Source organism: Chaetodon trifascialis, chromosome 6, assembly GCF_039877785.1.
Source record: "Chaetodon trifascialis isolate fChaTrf1 chromosome 6, fChaTrf1.hap1, whole genome shotgun sequence".
Taxonomy (NCBI): Eukaryota; Metazoa; Chordata; class Actinopteri; order Chaetodontiformes; family Chaetodontidae; genus Chaetodon; species Chaetodon trifascialis.
The window spans coordinates 11,684,924-11,705,635 of NC_092061.1; the positions used below are offsets into that span (position 1 = coordinate 11,684,924).

Sequence of the window (20,712 nt, forward strand, 5' to 3'; positions counted from 1 at the left end):
AAAGACCAAGGAGGGAGTTTCTCTGCTTCAGGGCTATGTATCTCTCTGTCTATCCCTTTTCCACACTTCCTCTCTCTCTCTCTCTCTCTCTCTCTCTCTCTCTCTCTCTCTCTCTCTCTCTCTCCCCCCCTCCCTTCCTCCCCAAAGGCCTTAGCAATTTCCTCGGCATGAGTGGGTTTTGATGTTCATGACCCAGCTCTATGAATCCCTCACAGCTGTGTATGTTTATGTACACGTGCATGTGTGGGGGAGGGAGATTGTATTGTCACGAGAGGAGAGATGCACCCTTTACGGGAAATCACCGTATGTATGTGTATGTACGTGCATATGAATATACAGTACATTTGTGAAGTGTATGTGTGTCTGTTAGAGTGGGTGTGTGTGTTTTTACAGTGTCTGAGCCGGCCTGTCTGTGTACTGATAACCTTACCAACCACATGACATCAGCTTTGCCATTGTCTATTTATGGATGTGGGTGGAATGTTGGTGGTTTTCTCTGTAAAGTCTCTGCGCTCTGCACAGAGTTTCATTCAACATGACACAGAGGAAAATTTGTTTTCTGGCCCAGATTTGACATTTTATTTAGAGAACCGGTATGTGCTCCGGTGCCACGTTTCCAGACTTGCGTGACGTGCAGAGTGAGTTTTGTATTGCTGCTAGGGTGTAAATATAATTTTGGTCATCAAAAGATGCAACTAAATGTGTTTGGATTTAGCTCAGAGAGCTAACTCACTTTGTTAAGCTCGTAAGATTGAAGAACCTCACGTATACGTGTTACATGGTCACTGCTCTACGTGACCACTAACTGAGGTATTTTTACAGGATTTAGGGTGAACAGATAAATACCAAGCATAAATAAAATATACACACGAAGACATAAATCCATTTAATTGTTTTGCAGTACTTTAATTAGTAGTTAAGTGCAGTGCAGAGGAGTTTGGTTGACATACATTTAAAAATCCTATCATTTTTAGTTGCCTGAAAGACAACCTTAAGTACAAAAAAATTATAAATCCTTAATGAGATGCTTTGATCATTCACATATTGGAAAAAAAGGCTACACCAAATGTTAACAAATCATCTGTACAAATACTTCTAAGCAACATGCTTTCTAAATGTGCATTCACAAAGCATTGAAGTAAATAAAAAATCCATATTTTTTACATGGCATTGTGCATCTTAGCCTCATGAGGGCAGTATTGCTTCACCGTGGCCTTTGGAAATCACTTCTGTTTTGTTTTTTTTGTTGTTTTTTTGTGCCACTTGGTGATGTAAAAGCAGATTGCTGTTTCTTAAATGTATCATTGTATGATAGTCTAAAATTTGTAGCTGTGAAATACCAAGTTTTACCTATGCTCAACTATGACCTTAAGTACACATCATGGTGTCTGAAAAAATGTTGATTAATAAATGTTTAACTGTTACAATTACTATCCATAGCAGTTGTTCAAATGTGAATATGTGAATACTAATTGGTTAAATAGAACAGAATGATAACAGAAGAATAATTATTAATACAAAGTGTATCTGATTTCAAGTAGAAGTTAAACCCATGATCATTTTCCACTCATGTGAGGTGCATGACAGTGATTCCTGTGCTGACAATCAACAAGGAAGTTAAAAACAAAATCTGTCAGACCAGATGAACTTCAGTCTCTGTGAGCCAAGCCTCTAAGATGTGTGTTTTTGTCAAGCCTCACTTCCTGTATCTTCCTCTCCTTCTTCACTGTCTACCTCTCCACGTATTTCCACATAGCCTCTTGCTCTCACAAACCCTGACAGCCTCCTCCTCCTTTTCACCAGGACTACTGCCACTATGACCACCAGCACAATGATACCAATCACCCCAAAGGCTACCCCTGCCTTTTCCCCACTAGACATCTGACTCAATTCTGGGTTAAGCTGGTGTACAAGTTCCTGGATTTCGTCTGGTTTGGCCAGCTTCCATGCCTTGGTTTGCCCCACTCTGACCCAGCTCTTTTCTCCTTCAGTCATCACCATAACAGTGTTTGTGGCCTGCATGCTGATAAGTGAAGGATAAGTGAAAGGAGGCAGATGGATCGGAAGCAGCTGCCCACCTGTGAACAGTCCTGACTGGACGCAATAAAGAATTTCACAGCCGTCACTCACTGTAGCGAGATGCTGACTGAACTTGGGAGGGCAGCGACGTTGGGACCCAGCCAGAGGGTTGCTTGACTGACAACTGAAGAGGCCTCCGAATGGCACTGAGTATCTGGTAGCAGTTTCATAGTCGTTACTCACACAAATCACTTGGCCATCTGAGAGGAACTTTACTGGAATGAAGTTTGAGGGGCAGCTTTTAGTATTGGTGAGGGGGTTCAGGAGAGAGGGGCTGTATATGCCTCCAAACAGATACCCTGAGTTGTCCGGGGCCTTTCCGCTTACAGAGCACCAATAGGTGTTGATGCGAGCAGAGCGAACATGGTAGTTGTCCTGACACACCTTGCGATGGCAATGTGAAAGGCCTAGAAACCCACAATGGTAGCGCTGGTCGTGACAATCGTACGAAGTGTAACCCTGCTGTCTCTCTTCTGATCTGAGTAAAGTGGGGGAGTACGGCAAACGACAGGAGAAGTCACCTGTGTCAGGGTTTTTCTGGGCCAGGGCATCACATAATGGACCTGCATCTGAACTGAGTTGAACACACTCTTGGTAGATGCCACCAAAACTGAGATTTGTAGCAGGGCCCTCACAGGATGCATCATCAAGGTTGGCTTGGAAGTTGAAGTTCTTGGAGTTGACGTCGACACATCCAGGCCGTGTGTTGATCTTGTAGTATCGCTCTATGGCCTGACTCACTGTCAGAGCCAGTTTGCCAACTGTTGGCTGTGGAAGATCAGGGAAAGTGTTGGTGTTTATGAAGTAGTGTAGGGGAAATCCAGACCGATCAATAGCAACCAGGTTGTTCCTGGTACTTTCCTGCCACTTCTGCAGAGTGATGCCAGGATAGAAAGCCGTGCCACCGTGGCTTTGAGTCAGAGAGTACTGAATGTTGGACTGATATGTTTGAAGCAATGAGCTCTGCTGGGTATTTTGACTGCTTATGTCAAACTTGAGCTTGTCAAAAAAGTTTAAGCCTGCCTGTGTTGTGATAGAGGAACTTTGCGACGTGCTGTCCGACACATATGAAGAACGGAGGTAGTCTTCCTGCACCAAAGTTGCCCCGGCATCAACACTAGTGATAACATGGGTTCCGTAGTCCAGGACCATCTTCTCTGAGAGATATTCTGCATTCCTTGTTTGGTTGTTTTCGATTGCATCGGCTATCTCTTTGGCCTGTTGAGCAAAGCGTGTGTCCAGAGTGAAGTCTGGATAAGCCTTAACTGTGTAGATGAGGTTCCGAACCTTTGAGAAAGAAGATCAGATATAATGTTAGTTTGTTTTTTAACATCTCCCATACTTAAATCTGCATATTAATGTTGTATTCCTTTTCTTTCCTGGCTTTTTAAAGTAACATTAATCACTCCAGGAACTAATGGTTTTCTGGCTCACACTGTCTACTAATGTTTACTGCGCATTGCCTCTGTTAATGGTACTAAACGCTTCAATCAATCTTTGCAGTAATCCGAGGTAGAGTAGTTCTTGTTTTATACATGAACAAAATATTTAACAGATAATTTTAGCTTCTGATCTGCAATTACTGGCACACTGCTCATCCAAACTATTGAAAATAACAACTTACTTGCACTCTGGTCGTGGTTGAAGAGTCTTTGACCTGGTGGGTTTTCATCCTCTGGTTCTCTGACGAATATTTGCCATTCAGGATCGAGAGGAAGGAGCCATCTGCGTTTATAGTGTGAGACGACGAGCTTTTCTGCTCCAGCCAGGAGCTGATTATCTCTGAGTTTGTCTCCACACCCGTCTCCTTGTGCGGGATGACAAACACCTCATCTGGGATGAGGTAAAGTCCGTCCTCAGTGGTCTGGCACTGGATGTAACTGAGGTTCATGACTCGACCCACATCCAGGTTCCGGAGGTTGTCCCAGCCTCCACCCGGCAGCACCTCCAGCGCTGTAATGGAGAGGTTGGTGGAGGCACGACATTGTCTGAGCCAGTTGGTGGGGTGGCTGACAGGCACTGAAGAGCAGACCTGAAGGAGAAAGAGAGCCAGGAGCTTGACTGCTGCCTTCATGATGACTGCGTCAGAAAGGGCTAAGACGACTGAATATGAGGGTTCAAGCCTCAAGTTCCTCCTCCTCTTATGCACTTTATCATATGACAAACAGGATCATCTTGTTTAGGAACTGCTGGGGGAGGATGTGGTTTTGCTTTCATTTACACATCTGCATTTATATTTGCAGGCAGACGATTGCAAAGGCTACTTATTAACAGAAAAAAAATACAATTTGACCATACAAATGAATACACTTCCTAATTTATGTCTTAACTTCTAGTATTTTCTATCACATATCATAATTAAAAGCCATGTCAGAAAACCTGAAGCAGTGAATGTTATGGTTAGCCATAAACCATTGGTCAATATGGTGCAATTATATGATTTATGTTATATAATTATTCAAGTGAGTCCAGTGAGGTCAGTGACAAAAGCAGTGTTAAAATATACTCTAGCTCAAGAGTAATATGAAAGTCACAAGAACCTGCCTAAATCTGTAGAATCTGTAGAAGTAACCATCATGCAGTTTGACGATGAATACTTCAGCCATGATTTGTTAAGAATAAAATCACATCAAGAGCCTGTCATCCACAGTATGTTTTGGCTATGTTTCACATTATATCTCTCTCATTTTCCCCCCATCCAATAGGAAAGGCCCACACACACAAAAAAAAAAACAAAAAAAAAACAGAAAGCAAGCTGAAGTGTACACAGGAGGATGACTGTGAAAAAAGGGAGAAATGAAACTTAAGCTTAACATAAAACCCAACAGACCACATGTTAAAGATACACTGCTTTGGTTGATTAATGCTCTGTTTAACATAGCTTTTCTAGTTTTAAGGTAAAAATAAAATAGTTCACTGGCTTCCTCTTATCAAAGGGAACAGAGAGCAGATGTGAAAGCGAGATATACCATGAGGAAATATTGCTGTGTTTTGTGTGAACTGTCACATGAGTGGACGTCACTGACACTCCTGAGTCACCACCCAACATCAGCACCCAGCGGTCAGGCCTGAATGTCTGGCCTCTACTACAAACGATGAGCAAAAACTATACATGTAGGAATAAAGTGCAGAACTGCAACAAATAGAAGAGAAATTTAGAACAGTGTAATAATGTGTTTTATGTTATTTCACGGGGCTGCATGGTGGCGCAGCAGGTAGTGCGCGTGCCTCACAGCAAGAAGGTTGCCGGTTCGATCCCCGGGTCAGACAGGGCCTTTCTGTGTGAAGTTTGCATGTTCTTCCCGTGCATGCGTGGGTTCTCTCCGGGCACTCCGGCTTCCTCCCAAAAACATGCTCATTAGGTTAATTGATGACTCTAAATTGTCCGTAGGTGTGAGTGCGAGTGTGAATGTTTGTTTGTCCTTGTATGTGGCCCTGCAATCGGCTGGCGACCGGTTCAGGGTGTACCCCGCCTCTCGCCCATTGTAGCTGGGATAGGCTCCAGCCCCCCGCAACCCCGAAAGGGATAGGCGGTATAGATAATGGATGGATGGATGGATGTTATTTCACATATGGGGAATTTTCCATGTTTTCATTGTTTATTTCGGCTTCATATGTAACGTGGCATAAATCATTACATTTGTCATTTCTGTTAACTATCTTCAAAACACTCTTAGACACTCACTCAGACTTTTAGCTCCATCCCATCCAATACTCGACAGCTTCCAGATACTACCACAGTTTAAACTGATCTGAGGTGAACTTGCCTCACAGTCCAGTGAATTAATTATTACAGAATCTTGCCGGTAGGGGGCAACACGCAACCACACAGATGATGAACTCCACGGCTTTGCGAGTCACCACATTCTGAAGAAAACGCTGTCACTTCAGGGGTTTAAGACCTCGCTACTTCAGCGTACAATATACACAGGCTCTAAATTTTATATGAATATATGTGCGTATCGCTTTATTCACCTTTTTTTTCATGCTAAACTCACTCAAACTATTTCGTCTGCGGTCTAAATGTCATTGTACTCTCGGATGAGGATGGCATGCCTGTGCTCCTCAGCCTGGCATAACTATCGCTTCATCCGTGGTGAGTCCCCGCCGTGTGTTTTGTCTGCTGGAGATAAGAGAAACACCAACGAACACAGCTTGACACGCCCGACCAGTCTCACTGCTGTCAGTGACGATCAGCTGCGTTTTGCACACAGCTGGCGAGAGTCATCAGCTGCTGTGTAACGACCAGCCTGGTTCAACCCACTATTCTGCCGAGATCTGTGCAAACAACCAAAACTTTACACGCTGCAGTACAGGGTTTCCAATCCAGGTTACATTTCAATAAACTCTTGGTACCTCTTTGCTCGCGACAAAGGTTATACTGCTGGCAATGTGTGACAGTATCTCTTTAAGGGCACCATGAACACGTTATATTCAGGCACCACGATAGCTGTTTGTGCCCGTCACTTCACGGCAAACTTTTCAGTGTTAAAATGTGTGAGTACACAGTGCTGGACGCTCTGGTTCCCGTGCGTAACGGTGCGTAATGGCGCCACTAGAAAATGTAGCGCGCTCTCGACTGTTCTCCGGCGTCACTGTGAATCCAGCAGATCAAGACAGGGTCCGAAATCGTCCCCTTGTTCACCCAGTCACTACAACCCTATAATGGACAATCCGTAGTCCACTCAGTAGTGAGCACTACGTTCAGATTTCGGACACTAACTAATGATCATGATTTTGTGTCATGACTGGAAGCTGCAGAGACACAGCGGTCGTTGTCACATCTATAAAATTGCACTATGGGGTTTCTGAGGGCACTATATAAAATTTCTAATAGAATAACACGTCAAAATTCGGCCACTCAAATAATATGGCGGACAGTAAATATAGTCAATAATGTACATCGTCGGAAATTTAAAGATGCATACCTGACAGATTTAAAGGCTCGATGAGGTGCCTCCTCAGTTTAATGCTGTCTACAGCAGGCTATGTTCTTATGCAGAGTTCTTGCATAAAGAACACATAAAATTTTGTGTCATAGGTCTTTTTGTTTTGTTCAAAACTGAAATGAAAAGCATACGACACGCTCTACAAATTAAAATAGGTTTATTATTTCTAGCAATTCAAGTCTTTACAGACCACGGCAGATGGTGGCAGGGAAGGGGAGTAAAAACAGCAGGTTCAGTGTTTTCTTTGAGAGAGTAACTGAAAAATAGCTAAAGCAAACTCAGGTTCAGGAGGTTCAGTCCACACATATGTTCAAAGCCACCAGAGGTGTTTGGTCAGCAGTCAGCGTCCATTATGAGGATTCACTTCTTAGGAGCAGCTCTGGTCCTGGTAGACTTGGTGACCCTGCGCTTGACCTTCTTAGGACTCCTGGGCTTCTTGGACTTCTTGGCCGCAGCAGGCCTTTTGGCTTTCTTAGGACTCTTTGTCTTCCTCTTTTTCTTAGGTGACTTCTTGGCTGCTGGAGTGGCACCTCCGGCTGCTTTCTTGGCTCTGGTCCTCTTCACCTTTTTGGCTTTTGGCTTCTTTTTTACGGCCTTCTTCTTTCGAGGTGTGGGTGGCTTCTTGTTCACCTTGAAGGAGCCCGAGGCCCCTGTGCCCTTGACTTGGGTCAGTGATTTGTTGGCCACCAAGCGCCTGATGGCGAGGACGATTCTGGCTCTGTTCTTCACCACGTCGTATCCCCCGGACTTCAAAGCCTTCTTCAGGGCTGCCAGGGACATGCCGCCGCGCTCCGTGGATGATGACACGGCTTTCAGTATCAGGTCTGACACTGCGGTGCCTGTCCTCCTCTGAGTCCTGGATCTCTTTTTGGGAGATTTGGCCGGAGTCGCCGAGGGCAAAGCAATAGCAGCAGAAGACATTGTAATGGCCTTTTTGTTCGTATCGAGTGAGAGTGTGTTAGAGTGTTATCTCTGTGGGCCCTCCTGACATCTTCAGGTTTTATAAAGACACGATGAGAACCGTGTAGAGTCAGCCTCGCTGCCACTGCGCGCTTCTTCTCTCCTCTCAAACTTGATGAACTTTGTGTTTTCTCCAGCTGGATTATTCCGTAAAATCCCTGCGTAAAGTCTTAGAACTCCAGATTAAAACTATATTGTAAGAATCAGCATAATCTCAGCTCTCTATTTCTGTATTTTTATTGAGGGATTTCATAAAATATGTTAATGTTTATTGTGCGTAATCACATAGCTGGCGGTTGCAAGGTGTAATTCGAGACGCGTATTTTGAACATTTTAACAAAGTAACATCCTCAAATCAATCATCTACAGACTTTAATAAGTAAAAAGGTTTAAATAGCAATAAGGTTGATGTACTGGCTCCAAAATGTAGTTTAATTTCTGCCGTTTTTGCTAATTAAATTCATTTAAAGATGACCAAAGAAACACAGCTGCCTTGCAGACCCACCGTAGTGTGACCTGAACAGAGATTCCTGAGACACGGATGCAGGTTAGTTTCCATGAGAAGTGTGAGGAGAAAATAGTTTAATATGAGAAAATGCTAGTTTTATATCATTATATGTTATATATCTTAGTGAAAAAATTACTGGAGGCTGTATGTCTCCTCTGTGTGGCGGGAGATGGACCTCAGCCAGAATTAGTTATCAGGCCGTAAGGTGGGGCGGCCAGAGAAACGAATTCAAGATTCAAGATTAATATCCCGGGTCTTTTTTACTCTAACTAAAATGACCAGTGATGGATTTGTGCACTTTATTATACACATATGTATATTTACAATCGTTTTATTTGTTATTAAAGTGTCGGTCTATGGTTTGACAACTGGTTTAATCGTATTGCAGGAAATTATGCCATAAAAACGTGTTGTCTTCTGCATGTAAACCTATTAATTAAAGAAAGTGGCATCATATTTCACTGAATGCTTCAGTAATGAGCTTTCATCTAACTTTCTGCACTCTGCAGAGCATTTGATAGATCAACAGCACAGTATATGGTCTAATGCATGGGTACAGAAGGTTATTAGGAGACATGTGAAATCAGTCAGAGTTCAAAGATGAAGTACTATTATTGTATTTACTTCGAGTATTGTTAACTATTTTGTGTCCTGTCACATGTTTGTGCATCTGTAATTTTATTTTGACCAAATTACAGGTATATTGACACAGATTAATAATTTAAATTATTGTTTTTTGTGTGTTTTTTTTAATCATGTCTGACTCTCTTTCGCGCCTTCCCTGAGAAAAAATGAGTGTTTGTGTGTGTGAGAGATGACTGGCAAATGTAGTGCTGCCGTCTGTCGCGCACTGATAGCGCCGCCTCGTGTTACACACGTCTGAACAAGCGCGCGCACACACAGAGAGCATATTACAACAGAGTGCGTGAAGTTAGTTCCAATAAAAATGCACTTGCCCTCTCATGTAGACTAAGTTTTAAAGTGTCTTGAGTGTTTGGCACCCATTCAAAGTATCTGCAGTGTTTTCTCTGTGGATGAGCGGTGAGTCCACGGTAACGCACGGCTGCAGGGGAGAACAGAAGGAAGCAAACATCCATCAGACAGATAAAGCTGTGATAATCTCAAAAGAGAAAAACACCTTAACGAACACACGCCCTTTCGCCTTCCTTAACACTGCAGTGAACACAGTTTGGATTTGAGCTTCTTCACTGACATGTTGCTCCCATAATCAAGACAAAACATTGACGTCCTTGAGTAAAGAGTCACTGTTTCATGGTGCTGGAGTCTACATCTGCACATGCAATGTTATATAAGTGACTCCTTTTACATTATGTGCTGTTTATCTGTGTCTTGGTCAGAAGAGCCACCGAGAGTCGCTTGTTGTTACCTCCTCAAACTTCCGTAGCGTTGAACTTAAACGTGTCAGAATAAACCACCAGTATTCAGCCGAGCACTGCCACTGCGACTCACTGCTGAAACAGTGTTAATACGTCCACTGTGTTGTAGCTCTAAATTCCCACAGAAGTCTCTTTTTGTATCAGATTATACTTTTTTGTGTGTCAGATTATTCTCAGTTTTAGGTGCTGAGGAGCAGTGGAGGGGAGTCCCCTCCTCTGACAATGATAGTTCCCTGAGGGGACCGTTTTGATGGCCTCGTCAGTGCTCGATCATGTGGTCGATAAGTGCGCAGATAAAGTAGATATGTGGTATGTTTTTGCTGCTTCATGAATAACTTCAATTTGTAATATATATATGACTGTGTGTGTGTGTGTGTGTGTGTGTGTGTGTGTGTGTGTGTGTGTGTGTGTGTGTGTGTGTGTGTGTGTGTGTGTGTGTGTGTGTGTGTGTGTGTGTGTGTGTGAGAGAGAGTGTGTGAGAGAGAGAGAGAGAGAGAGAGAGAAACGCCAACCAAATAATCAATAACTAACCAAATAAATTTCAAATTTCAAATGAAAGTGGACCCTAAGGCATGCTAAATCGATAAAAAAGCGTGATCATTCCTCAGTATTAAATATAGTCACCTAAACTACTCAAACCACAATGAAATATCTTATCTTTTACTTCCACCATTAAAGTCTTTGTATCATCCTTTACGCTTTTGAGGAGTGGTGCGTAATGTGACGTTGCTTCCCACCGTTGGGGGGTGAGAGGAGCTGCAGGGCAGCACAAACCTGTTTTCCATCACTCTCCTCCCCGAAGCATGTGACCATGTGATCACAGTCACTGCAGTCAGACAGACAGATTGAGAGAACTTGTGACCAAAGCAGCAGGAACAGACAGCAGCTCGGCGCTGTGCGCGATATAAACCGGACTGCAGCAACTTCACAGGCCTCCTTCGGTCTCTTCAGCTCCCTCCGACAGCATGGACTGCGGAATATTCACCTCCAAGACCATCCTCCTCTTCCTCAGCCTGGTGTTTTGGGTAAGTGGCGGTGATATTTCTCCACCTGCAGAGATTTGAGTTCAAGCTGACGGCGCTCTAGGATGGAGTGAACAGCCTTTTTCTCTGAGAAGCGTCGCTGTTTGTTATTATTTTGTAACCTGTTGTGTGTTTAAATCACAGTTGTGACTTGATAAACATCTTGGCAGCCTGCCCTAGTTTTCCAGCCAGCACAGTCGCCATCGCTGTACTGTACTTCCTCATTTCCACTGTGCCATAACACAGCGCAAATATGCGTCGTTCATTATTAAAATAAATAAATAAATAAATAAATAAATTCCAGAAAGGCTGCGAGTAATATTTCCCAGTCATATGAGTTTCAGTCCCTCTGAGTTCAGTGGAGCGCTGATTCACCTGATTTTGCTGTAACATTTGGCCGTCAGCCAGTTTCAACATTGGCTCATTTGACCACAGTTCATATCAGGCGACCAGTTGTCAGCTGTGCGCTGTCTCTTTCAGGGAAAAATGGGCTCAGAGGATCCGTTTCTGCGTGTCTGTGGCTGATGACTGTGAAATGTGATTACTGTGAGAGACAGAACTGGCCTGTGCGTGTGTGTATTTTGCAAGAGAAAACAGGCATGGTCTATCCCTTGAATTCAAATTAACTTCCTTGTCCTCCATCTTATTCCCAATCTAGTGCTCCGTCTGTCTCTCTGTTTGTTTCACACGAGTTTTCCTGGTCTCTAAATATGAGTGTGTTTGATCACTTTGATGCGTGCAGGTTGGATTGCATTCCGTCTTGTTTTTCCTCACCTGACACACCCCTATCTTATGGCAAAAAGGCTGTCACATACATCACAGGGTTCTAGCTGCAAAGCAGTTAAATGTAGTCTGCCAAGCTAAACTGAACAAGTCCATGTATTAGGATATAATGATGAGCATCCATGTTTGTTTTTTTCCCTCTGAGTCACCGAAGCAGGACTCTTAAATGACAGTTAGATTCTGCTAGATACAGTCGGGATGTCCCCACTTTGAATGTCCTGACATATCCTCTTTAGGACATGGAGAGACTGTGCTGCTTTAAACAATGAGAACGTGCCCATTTTGAACCACATTATCTGTAGTTTGGGCGTGGGAGAGGTGTCTTGAGGAAAAAAATCAATCAGAATATTGATTTTTCATTTAAAGCCTGCCTTTATGAAATCATATTATGCACTTAAACATCTGTAAAAAGCCACAAAAGTTCATTGAAAGACTTGTGAAGTTCCAGAACCTTGTGAGAACGTGACTGAAATGATCCACTGGATTAGAACGATACGATAAAACATGGTGTTTTCTTTATTTTGTCTAAACAAATTAGGTGATTTCAGGGGAAAATTAGAAGCTTAAAAGGTTAATGTGTTCTGAATATCTGGAGGCACATGCACACACAGTCTAAGACGCAGCACGAGTACGTTTCTCCTGCAGGGGCCCACTGAAATCAGCCCCACGGATCAAGAAACATGGCCTTCTCACATTCCAGAGAGGTGGCACCGTGCATGGGCTCTATATGTTGTGTAAGCCTCTTTGTGCTGCTTCTGAGGCACAAGATCAGAGTTTCTGGAAAGATTAGGGGTGAGAGATGGAGGCTGGGGGGGGCAGCAACTACCCCACAGGGATCTCGTGACTGCGGTGTGATTAAGAGAAATGAGTCATGAGGCTAAAGTGCAGGATGAATGTTTGTTCGCATATGAACGAACCGAGCGCACAATCTATAACACACCTCATTACAGGGGAAGTAAAACTGATAGTGACACTAGAAGTGGGGGATTTTTTTTTTTTTTTTGGGAAGTATGTAGTGCCGTTTAGCTGATCACATATTTTCATATTAACACAAGCAGCCATATTAGAGTGGAAACTAATGTGCAGTTTAGCTTCTGAAGTGTAAGTGGAGCTTTCGTCACTCAGTGTTTGCTTTCCTTTCTCTCCCCCCACACCCACACAAACAGTCTTCTTTTATTCTTTTATCACACACCGGAGTTTGAATCCACTCTGACACAGCGAGTTTCAAAGGGCAAAGGGAAGTCAGGTCTGATGACAATGAGATCAATACTTTAGAGTCATTGTTTTCATAATTGTTGCCTCTGTTATTGAAGTTTCTTTAGGCTTGACTATAGATTTCTGGGGGGGGGGGGGGGGGGGGTAGACCTGATCACACAACAGTCACTGTACTCTACAGTGTACATACAAACATTGGCCCATATACATGCGGTCTTATGATCGGTGAGCTCATTACTGAAGCATGACTCGCAGAAAAGTCGTGATGATGGTGTGGCTTAATGCCAAATCCACATCTGACAGACTGTCAGTGACCTTCACCGCCTGTATTCATCACATGAGATCACAGCAGATAATCAAAGGAGAAAATTCTGTTTGTGCTTTATCTAACAGGGATTTACCAAGCAGCTTGTTCTCTTTATGTTTGATGGTATTCATAACTCAAGATAGACTATCATATGTTATTACCTCTCCTGTCGTTTATACCTACAATATGTCCTGTTGAAGAACAGGACCACACTGGCTAATGTCAGAGTTCAGCTCTTTCCTCTTATTTTCTGTTCATTTCTGCCGTACTGTGCTTTGTTTCGGGCAAAGTCTGAGTATGCTGAGGTTTGAAAAGTTCAATGATCCTTTACTTAATGACTGTTGACTCTTTTTGCACAGACTTAAAACAACTGCAGTGGAAATTGTCTAAATTAGGAGAGTGTGCCTTAATTTGGCTATTAGCTGTGTACTTTGAGTTTTTTTTACAGAATGATCTGTAATTAAAAAACATCAGCGGATACATATGTACACAGTTCAATAGTGCCCATTGCACTGGATGCTTATTTTTGTCTTTATTGCCAGAATATTAGCTATATATATGGTTGTTGAATGGTAATCTAAACTATAAACTATAATTTCTTTTAATACTGAAATACTGACTGCATCTTACCCTAAACTGTATTGCAAACTTGTCAGTTGTGAGCTGCCATTTTGACGTGCCACATGTTGATTTTTTTCTCTTCCCTGCAGGCTGCAGGAACGGCGTTGGCCTACGTCGGTGCCTACGTGATCAGGAGCTATAAGGACTTTGACAGCTTCATTCAGGACAAGTACACACTGGTCCCGGCTGCCATCATCATCGGCGTCAGCGTGGTGATGTTCATTTTTGGACTGGTGGGATGCTGCGCCACAATCCGGGAGTCCAAAGTCGGCCTTAGCTTTGTAAGCATTTTCAGTTACATCGTTAGTTATTTTATTGTGTTTCGTCTTTGTATTCCCTTCACTTTTGTTTGTCCTCTCGCTCTCTTTCACTTCTATTTCCCTCGCTTAATTTCCTCACGGCGTCTCATTTTCTTTTCCCTGCAGTTCTTTCTGATTATCATGGTGATCTTTGCGGCTGAAGTGGCTGCTTTGGTATTTAGCTTCATCTACCAAAACAAGGTGGGTCACGGCTACATGTCCTCTGTCGCACAATGTTCGCTGCTGACAGTAAACTGTATTAGACATTAAACGCTCAATCAATGTTGCTTTTCTTTCTTTGCATCTGTCCAGATAAACGGAGACCTGGAGCGCTCCATGAATGACGTCTTCTCAAAGTACGATGGACAGGGCCCTGAGACCTCAGCTGTGGACTACCTGCAGAGTCAGGTTGGCGTTATATTCCACTGCAGCTCTGTCTTGTACTTTCATTCTCTTCTGCATCTTCTGCTTGGCCTCCATGGTCTCCCCCTTGCTCACTTTCATTTCCCTCTCTTGTACTTTCTGTTCAGTCCACAATTTCTCTTTCTCTCCTTTGCCCTTTAAAGAAGAAAAAAAAGAAGCCCCCTAAAACAGCAACTGCTAAAAACACAGTATTCTGTATGTTTTCTTGGTTTTCCTGTGGATAACTGGGCAGATGCAGACAATAAATGATACTGAGTAGACAGAACCCATATGATTGTGATGGTACATTGCTTATGCTGGCCTGTACTGATATTGAGGTATTAGTAGCACAGCTAAAATAACCTGAGAGAAAAGTCTTCAACAATATGGGCAACAAACCCCCCCCAAAAATGTAGTATTTTCCACCCACATGCTCTAAATGCTCCAAATTCACACCTTTGCATCTGTTAAAAGTCATTCAGGAAATTGCTCATTTCAGTCGGTGGATTGAGAGCATGCAGTATCCCTAAATAACCTCGGTGCTCTAACTCACTCACTTTCACATGTTAACAATATGGTCTCCTTTGGAAAATGCTTAATTTGAACTTAACTGAAATATACTTGAATTTGAATACACTCCTTGAAAAATGCTTGAATCTGGTGTTTCATCTATACTTAAGAAGCAAACTCACTTATGTAAACCAAAAATCTTTTAATATTTGAAGTGAAATGATCCTCTTGTCGACTTGTTTGTTGGCTTCCTGCTGTCAAAATTAGCAAGCATCAAATAATCATGATCGAGGTTAATTGAAACAGCTGGTAGAATAAAGGAAGTGATAATGTACAGCACATTGATAGCTGTGGGTGTAAAGGAACTTTGACAGGGTGGAAAGTTTTGGTACCTTGAAGGTGCTTGAGAAGTGTTTGAGTTTTACTCTTTAAAAGCTGTATGAACCCTGCATGGTGTCACTCTTTCCTTTTCTCTCTTTCACTCTTTTCCATTTATAATATCTCTTTCTCACTGTCGTATGTATTTGTTGGACTGCTCTTGGGTTCTGTATTAACGCCTGTCTGTTCCCTCTTTGTCTCGTGCAGCTGCATTGCTGTGGTGTCCGAAACTACACCAGCTGGTCCAACACTACCTGGTTTACCAGCCACAACAACACAGTGCCTCAGTCCTGCTGTAAAAACACCACCAGCACAGAGTGCACTGGCAGACTGGATCGGCTGGACCTGCTTAACCAAGAGGTAAATCATATAGAAGCACACTCTGCTCCTTTAACACTGTGTATTTGATATTTCCTCTTGTGTTTTTTACCGCTTCTAAAACGGCTGCTTGGAGAAGACTGTGAAGCAGGAGCTAGTTTACACCGAATGAAATTAAGTGAATTAAGTCTGCAAAATCAAATTATCTCCCACCTCTGAGGCAATAAAGCAAGAGCAGACCTTTCCAACGTGCATGTGCAGCGTGCGCACTGACTGTACTTGTGTTCATGTGTTTTAGGGTTGTGAGCCCAAGCTGAACAGCCTCCTACAGGGCGTGTTGAGTTACGCCATGCTGGTCATTCTGGGCTTCGCCATCATCAAGGTAAGAATGGTCACATGCAGTTGAGCAGCTTTGGTAAGAACGTCCTGCTCTCAGTGCAGTGAAGCGCACATCAGTCAGCGCAACAGATGGTGTACCTTTTTGGAGAAGCAGACTACATATTATACTCCTTTGTGTGCCATGCTCTACCTCCTGACTGCATGGATTTCCTAACCTAGCGCCACGTGTGTGATATGGCTCTTCAGGGAGCGGAAAACCAAGTTGCTGTATATACTGTATACTGTACCCTAATAGAACATGACTGTCTTCAGATCTACTCATGTAAAAGTACAATGGCTCTGTTCATGGCTGCTCCTTGAAGCAGAAACAGACCCTGACAGCCATTTCAGCGTTTATACACTTGATTTGGATTCAGTTCTGCTTTTCAAAGTGAGCTTCCTCAAAAAGCTGAACTCAGACGGCCTTATGAAGGAAAAATGATCTGACTGGAATGTCCTCCTGATTGTCCGGCAGACCACTTGTTGTTCTTCCACGGAGGCTGAGGACAGTCAGAATCAGACATGGAACAAATGGAAGAATAACCTGTTCATTTATAGCCATGAAATTACTTGAGCTTGTCCTGTGAACATGTGAAGCTCCAGCTGTTTATATCTGATTCATCTTTCCTGTCGCAGTTCTTTGGGATGCTGAGTGTGTGTGTCATCACCTGTAAAAGCGGAAGTCGGAGGAGTGGCTACCAGCCTCTCTATGCCTGAATCACCTCCTGCAACCACCCACCACCTCCTCATTTTACTCGACGAGGTTTGCCGACCACTTCACTCAGCAGTGCACAGCAGTGTCCAGGCCAATCACTGCTCAAAGCTTAAGTTTTATTTCAAATAATGATACATAAAGTATACACGTGTGGCAAACCTTGTCTCAGTCTGAAGTGGGTCATACACAGCTTTCCTCCATAGAAGAAATCAGCACAAATGTTCCTCTGACTTAAATCATTTTGCTTAATATGGACATTGCTTTCAGTTTTGAGTTGTTGACTAAATTTCCCTCTTTGGGGATTTTTATGGTAAAGTTTCTGTGTGGTTGCCTCAGGTTTCTGTACTTTTTCAGCCCGCCTATGGCCTTCCTTTGGGATAACACACATGTGACAATAGCCCAAAATACCATTTTGAAAGTAATTCATATAAAATGTCAATCCCTGTTGGATTCTGTTTGCTCTCAAAAGCATCCTGTAGTTTCTAATGCTGACTGTCAACCTGGTGCAGCTGCCATCTCATCGCAGGAGAGACAGGGTGACAGAGGAGAAAACTAAGCTGGACTTTTAGGTGAAATCTTGCCAAAACCTTCTCACTCTCGTGTAGAAAATATTCTTTGGAATGTTCGATAATGAAGGAGTTCGAGCTATATTTTAAGCTTTTTGTGATTTTGAACACAAGGGTTGCAATTTAATGCCTTATTGAGATAGATGTATGTATACATATATAAAGTGTAATGGTCAGTTAACTGCTTCACTTTGGTTGTGTTTATTATGTTTCTAAATTAAACAGGTGAATATTTCCCAATACTTTGGAGTTTGGTGCATCTACATCACCTGATTGTATTCCTTTGTCCTCTGTGTTCTTTGTGTTTTTCAACATTTTTTTAATGTTGCAGAAATGGTTATTTTCCAGCAGACCAGTGTTGCAGATGTACATTCAGGGCATGACATTAAACGTCACACATGCTGGTTATCGCTCTCTCTCTTAACTCGTGACTCTGCTGATAAAGAGGCCTTTAGGGCCACACATACAGAAGATAGCAGTGTTCACCTTACATAAACCTTGCCAGTGTTCAAAACGATAAATGAAAATATAGACTCATGTCCAGGGGCGTCGTAGTCGACATGGAGCACATATGAAGGGATTGTTGAGGCTTTAGATCGAGCTGATTTCAACCATTAACATCATTCAAATTTAACTGATCCTTTGACCTCTTTAAATTAAAATCAGCTTTGTACCAAATGCATTCTCTCTCCTTTTGCTAGTACATGGAAAACATGAGCAACAACTGCAACACTTAATCATGTTTGTCACTGTTGAACATGTGGGTGCAGTAAGAAGAAACATCCTGCAGGTGGCGTTAGAGAACATGCTCAGTGTTTAAAGTCTAAACCAGCAACTGAGGTGGTGAAGGGGCCCAATAGCACCTAATGTGTACTCTCTGTAGGGGTAGGAGAAGATATATGTTCATATTTTGTCATGCAGTTGTTGGAATTGCATAAAAAAGATGGTTTAAATATAATGATGAATAAGATAAGTTCGAGCTTAAAGTGACACTGCAGCAATCACTTATTACTTTGTTTCAGTTAACCCCCCCCCCTCCCCTCCGTCCCTCTGTGTGCACCGCTGTGTTACTGACATGCGCTGATGTAAATGACCCTGCTGCCCTGTCTCATTTTGTGTCCCTCTCATATCTCTTGACTGCATATCTTATTCAGGGCATATCCTCACTGCTCCAGGCTGTGTTGACATTTAGACAGGACGGTCCTTTTCAGAGAGAACTGTTGGCGCACGCATGGCTAGATAACCTTGTCGGCTCCGAGCCCCCTTTTCTTCCCTCCTTCCTCAAACTGTCTGTTCCTCCCGTCTCTCTTTCACTCTCCTGTCTGTTAATCTCGATATGCTCACGTCTGTTTCTCAGCTCACCTTTTCTCTCTTGACATGCATCTTTCTCTACCTGTTTGTGTTTTGCATTGTAGGTGCATTTGCATCTCTATCTCCTACCAAGACCACCCATCTGTTTTCTGTTCTGTGCCCTTGTTTTTCTCAACTTTCCCTGCTCTGTAGTTTCTGTTAACCCTTGGTATCAGGTGGTGCAGCAGGGTAGATAATGCTCTTTCTCAGTAACGCTGTGTACTGTGAATAATACAGATCAATCTGAACAGAGCAGCTGTCTTTGGATAGAAATTATCAGTATATTATGCAAGAACAGAAACCAAGATATTTATAGGTTTCCTGTTCTGAAACATTGGCAGGTTGCTTGATACAGGCCAGCGAGGCGAAGGCTTACTTGGGGGTTTAGATGAAATAAATAAAAATTGAGGAATCCCACCACAGACATGACGATGGCTCTTATGTGAATTGAATCAGTGAGCTAATTCATTTCATCATGCAAGAATCCTGCACTATTTGGATTTTTTCATTCCTTGTTTTTGTTTGTTTGCTCTTTTATTTATTTTTTGCTTTTACCTAAAGGTAAAAAAAAAAGTTTGCAGTTTGCAATGCAGCCCTCGTGATGAGTCACTGAACTGAAAATCAAGGGACTGCACCTTTAAATATTGGATGTAATAACACACCGCTGTGCTCTGCCTTCACTTTCTGTCAAATCAAAGGTGAAAACAAAGAACTGAAGAGTCTTGAATTCAGTGGGCTGTGAGAGCTGATTGTGCATATGAATTGCTGTTGTAGCATTTCTATTCCCTCATGAGTTATCCTTGCACACCTACAGATGAGCCCTCATCTGTCTCCTCTTCGGGCCATCCCCTCTCTGGAAAAAACATTCACACACACCAAGCGCACTGACTAAGCCAGATGTTGTCACAGGGAAATTTCAGCCTGACCTCTAATTTATTTATTTCCTTCCCTACTTAGCCGGGGTTCTGTTGGAGGCAGGTAACCTGAGGAGGACACACACTATACTGCTGCTCAGTCTGTGCTGAAGGCAGATCGACAGACGGGCAGGCAGGACATGTCTGTGTTTGAGTAGAGATCCAAGGACTCTTGTCAAGTCAGTTCCTTAATGAGTCATGTAACATTTATAATCCTAAATGCATTTCCTGGATTTGTTTTGTTTCCCTATCTGTTCATATATAAGAAAAAAAAGGGACTTTTTCAGCTTTTCACGACACAACAATACAAACAAATAAGGAATTATCACTTGGAATTTCTTCCTTTCAGCTTTCTTCTCAGGACAGAAAAATGAATAATAACACACACTGTCAAGACCAGGAGCAGGTGCTGTGACAACATACATGCCTGTGTGTGTGCGTTTGGCGTGCTTGCGTGCGTGCGTGTGTGTGTTTTGCCGTAAACAGCCACCCACCACCGACACTGTGATGTCTCCATTTGTCAGATGCTATCAGTGTTAATTAGAGGGGGCAGAAATACAGAAGAGGAACAGAAACAGACACAGAGAACAAAGACTCAGAAGAATTAAATGAGCAGCAGCCGTATCATAGTATAATCCGCATTATCTATAATTTTCTAAGCTTAATCCTTCACAAGAGATGTTCAAGTGCCCTGACTGCTTGTCTGTTTCTTTTCCTTAACTTTCCTTCCTGATCCCTCCTCTTTTCTTTTTCTCTACTTGTGTTCTTCTTTCTCTCTCTTGGTGTTTCTTGTGAGCACTGTTATTTACAAGTGAATGCCAGTGATTTTATAGGTTAGTTTTTGGCTAACCTTGAGTTGCCTGTGACTCCCACTTTACCTCCAGCTACAGCGTTTGAGGGACTTTTAAAATAACCTGTTACTCCTGCCCTGGAGACAGTTTTGGGAATCTAAATCACAGTTGTCCCAAAAGGCTCTAAAATGATAACAGTAGTTTATTACAGCTGGTGTACCTGAGCACACTTCTATTTTCTGCTTATTTT

The 20,712-nt window shown here is 42.8% G+C and overlaps 3 protein-coding genes across 3 annotated transcripts; 1 reads left to right on the top strand and 2 right to left on the bottom strand.

The window, feature by feature from the left end:
- Positions 1 to 1,651: 1,651 nt before the first annotated feature.
- mpeg1.1 (macrophage expressed 1, tandem duplicate 1) lies at positions 1,652 to 4,153 on the bottom strand. Its single transcript, XM_070964802.1, has 2 exons — positions 3,704 to 4,153; positions 1,652 to 3,366 (listed from the first exon to the last, which is right to left on the bottom strand). Exons 1-2 carry the CDS (start codon positions 4,151 to 4,153, stop codon positions 1,690 to 1,692), a joined length of 2,127 nt encoding a protein of 708 aa, XP_070820903.1. The 3' UTR covers positions 1,652 to 1,689.
- Positions 4,154 to 7,202: 3,049 nt separating this feature from the next.
- LOC139332549 (protamine-like protein) lies at positions 7,203 to 8,010 on the bottom strand. Its single transcript, XM_070964573.1, has one exon. The coding sequence runs from the start codon at positions 7,947 to 7,949 to the stop codon at positions 7,389 to 7,391; it is 561 nt and encodes a 186-aa protein (XP_070820674.1). The 5' UTR covers positions 7,950 to 8,010; the 3' UTR covers positions 7,203 to 7,388.
- A 2,611-nt stretch (positions 8,011 to 10,621) lies between these two features.
- tspan36 (tetraspanin 36) lies at positions 10,622 to 17,815 on the top strand. The gene is made up of 7 exons (XM_070964265.1): positions 10,622 to 10,918; positions 13,931 to 14,122; positions 14,267 to 14,341; positions 14,453 to 14,548; positions 15,638 to 15,790; positions 16,047 to 16,130; positions 16,763 to 17,815. The coding sequence occupies exons 1-7, from the start codon at positions 10,859 to 10,861 to the stop codon at positions 16,841 to 16,843; spliced, it is 741 nt and encodes a 246-aa protein (XP_070820366.1). The 5' UTR covers positions 10,622 to 10,858; the 3' UTR covers positions 16,844 to 17,815.
- Positions 17,816 to 20,712: the final 2,897 nt, after the last annotated feature.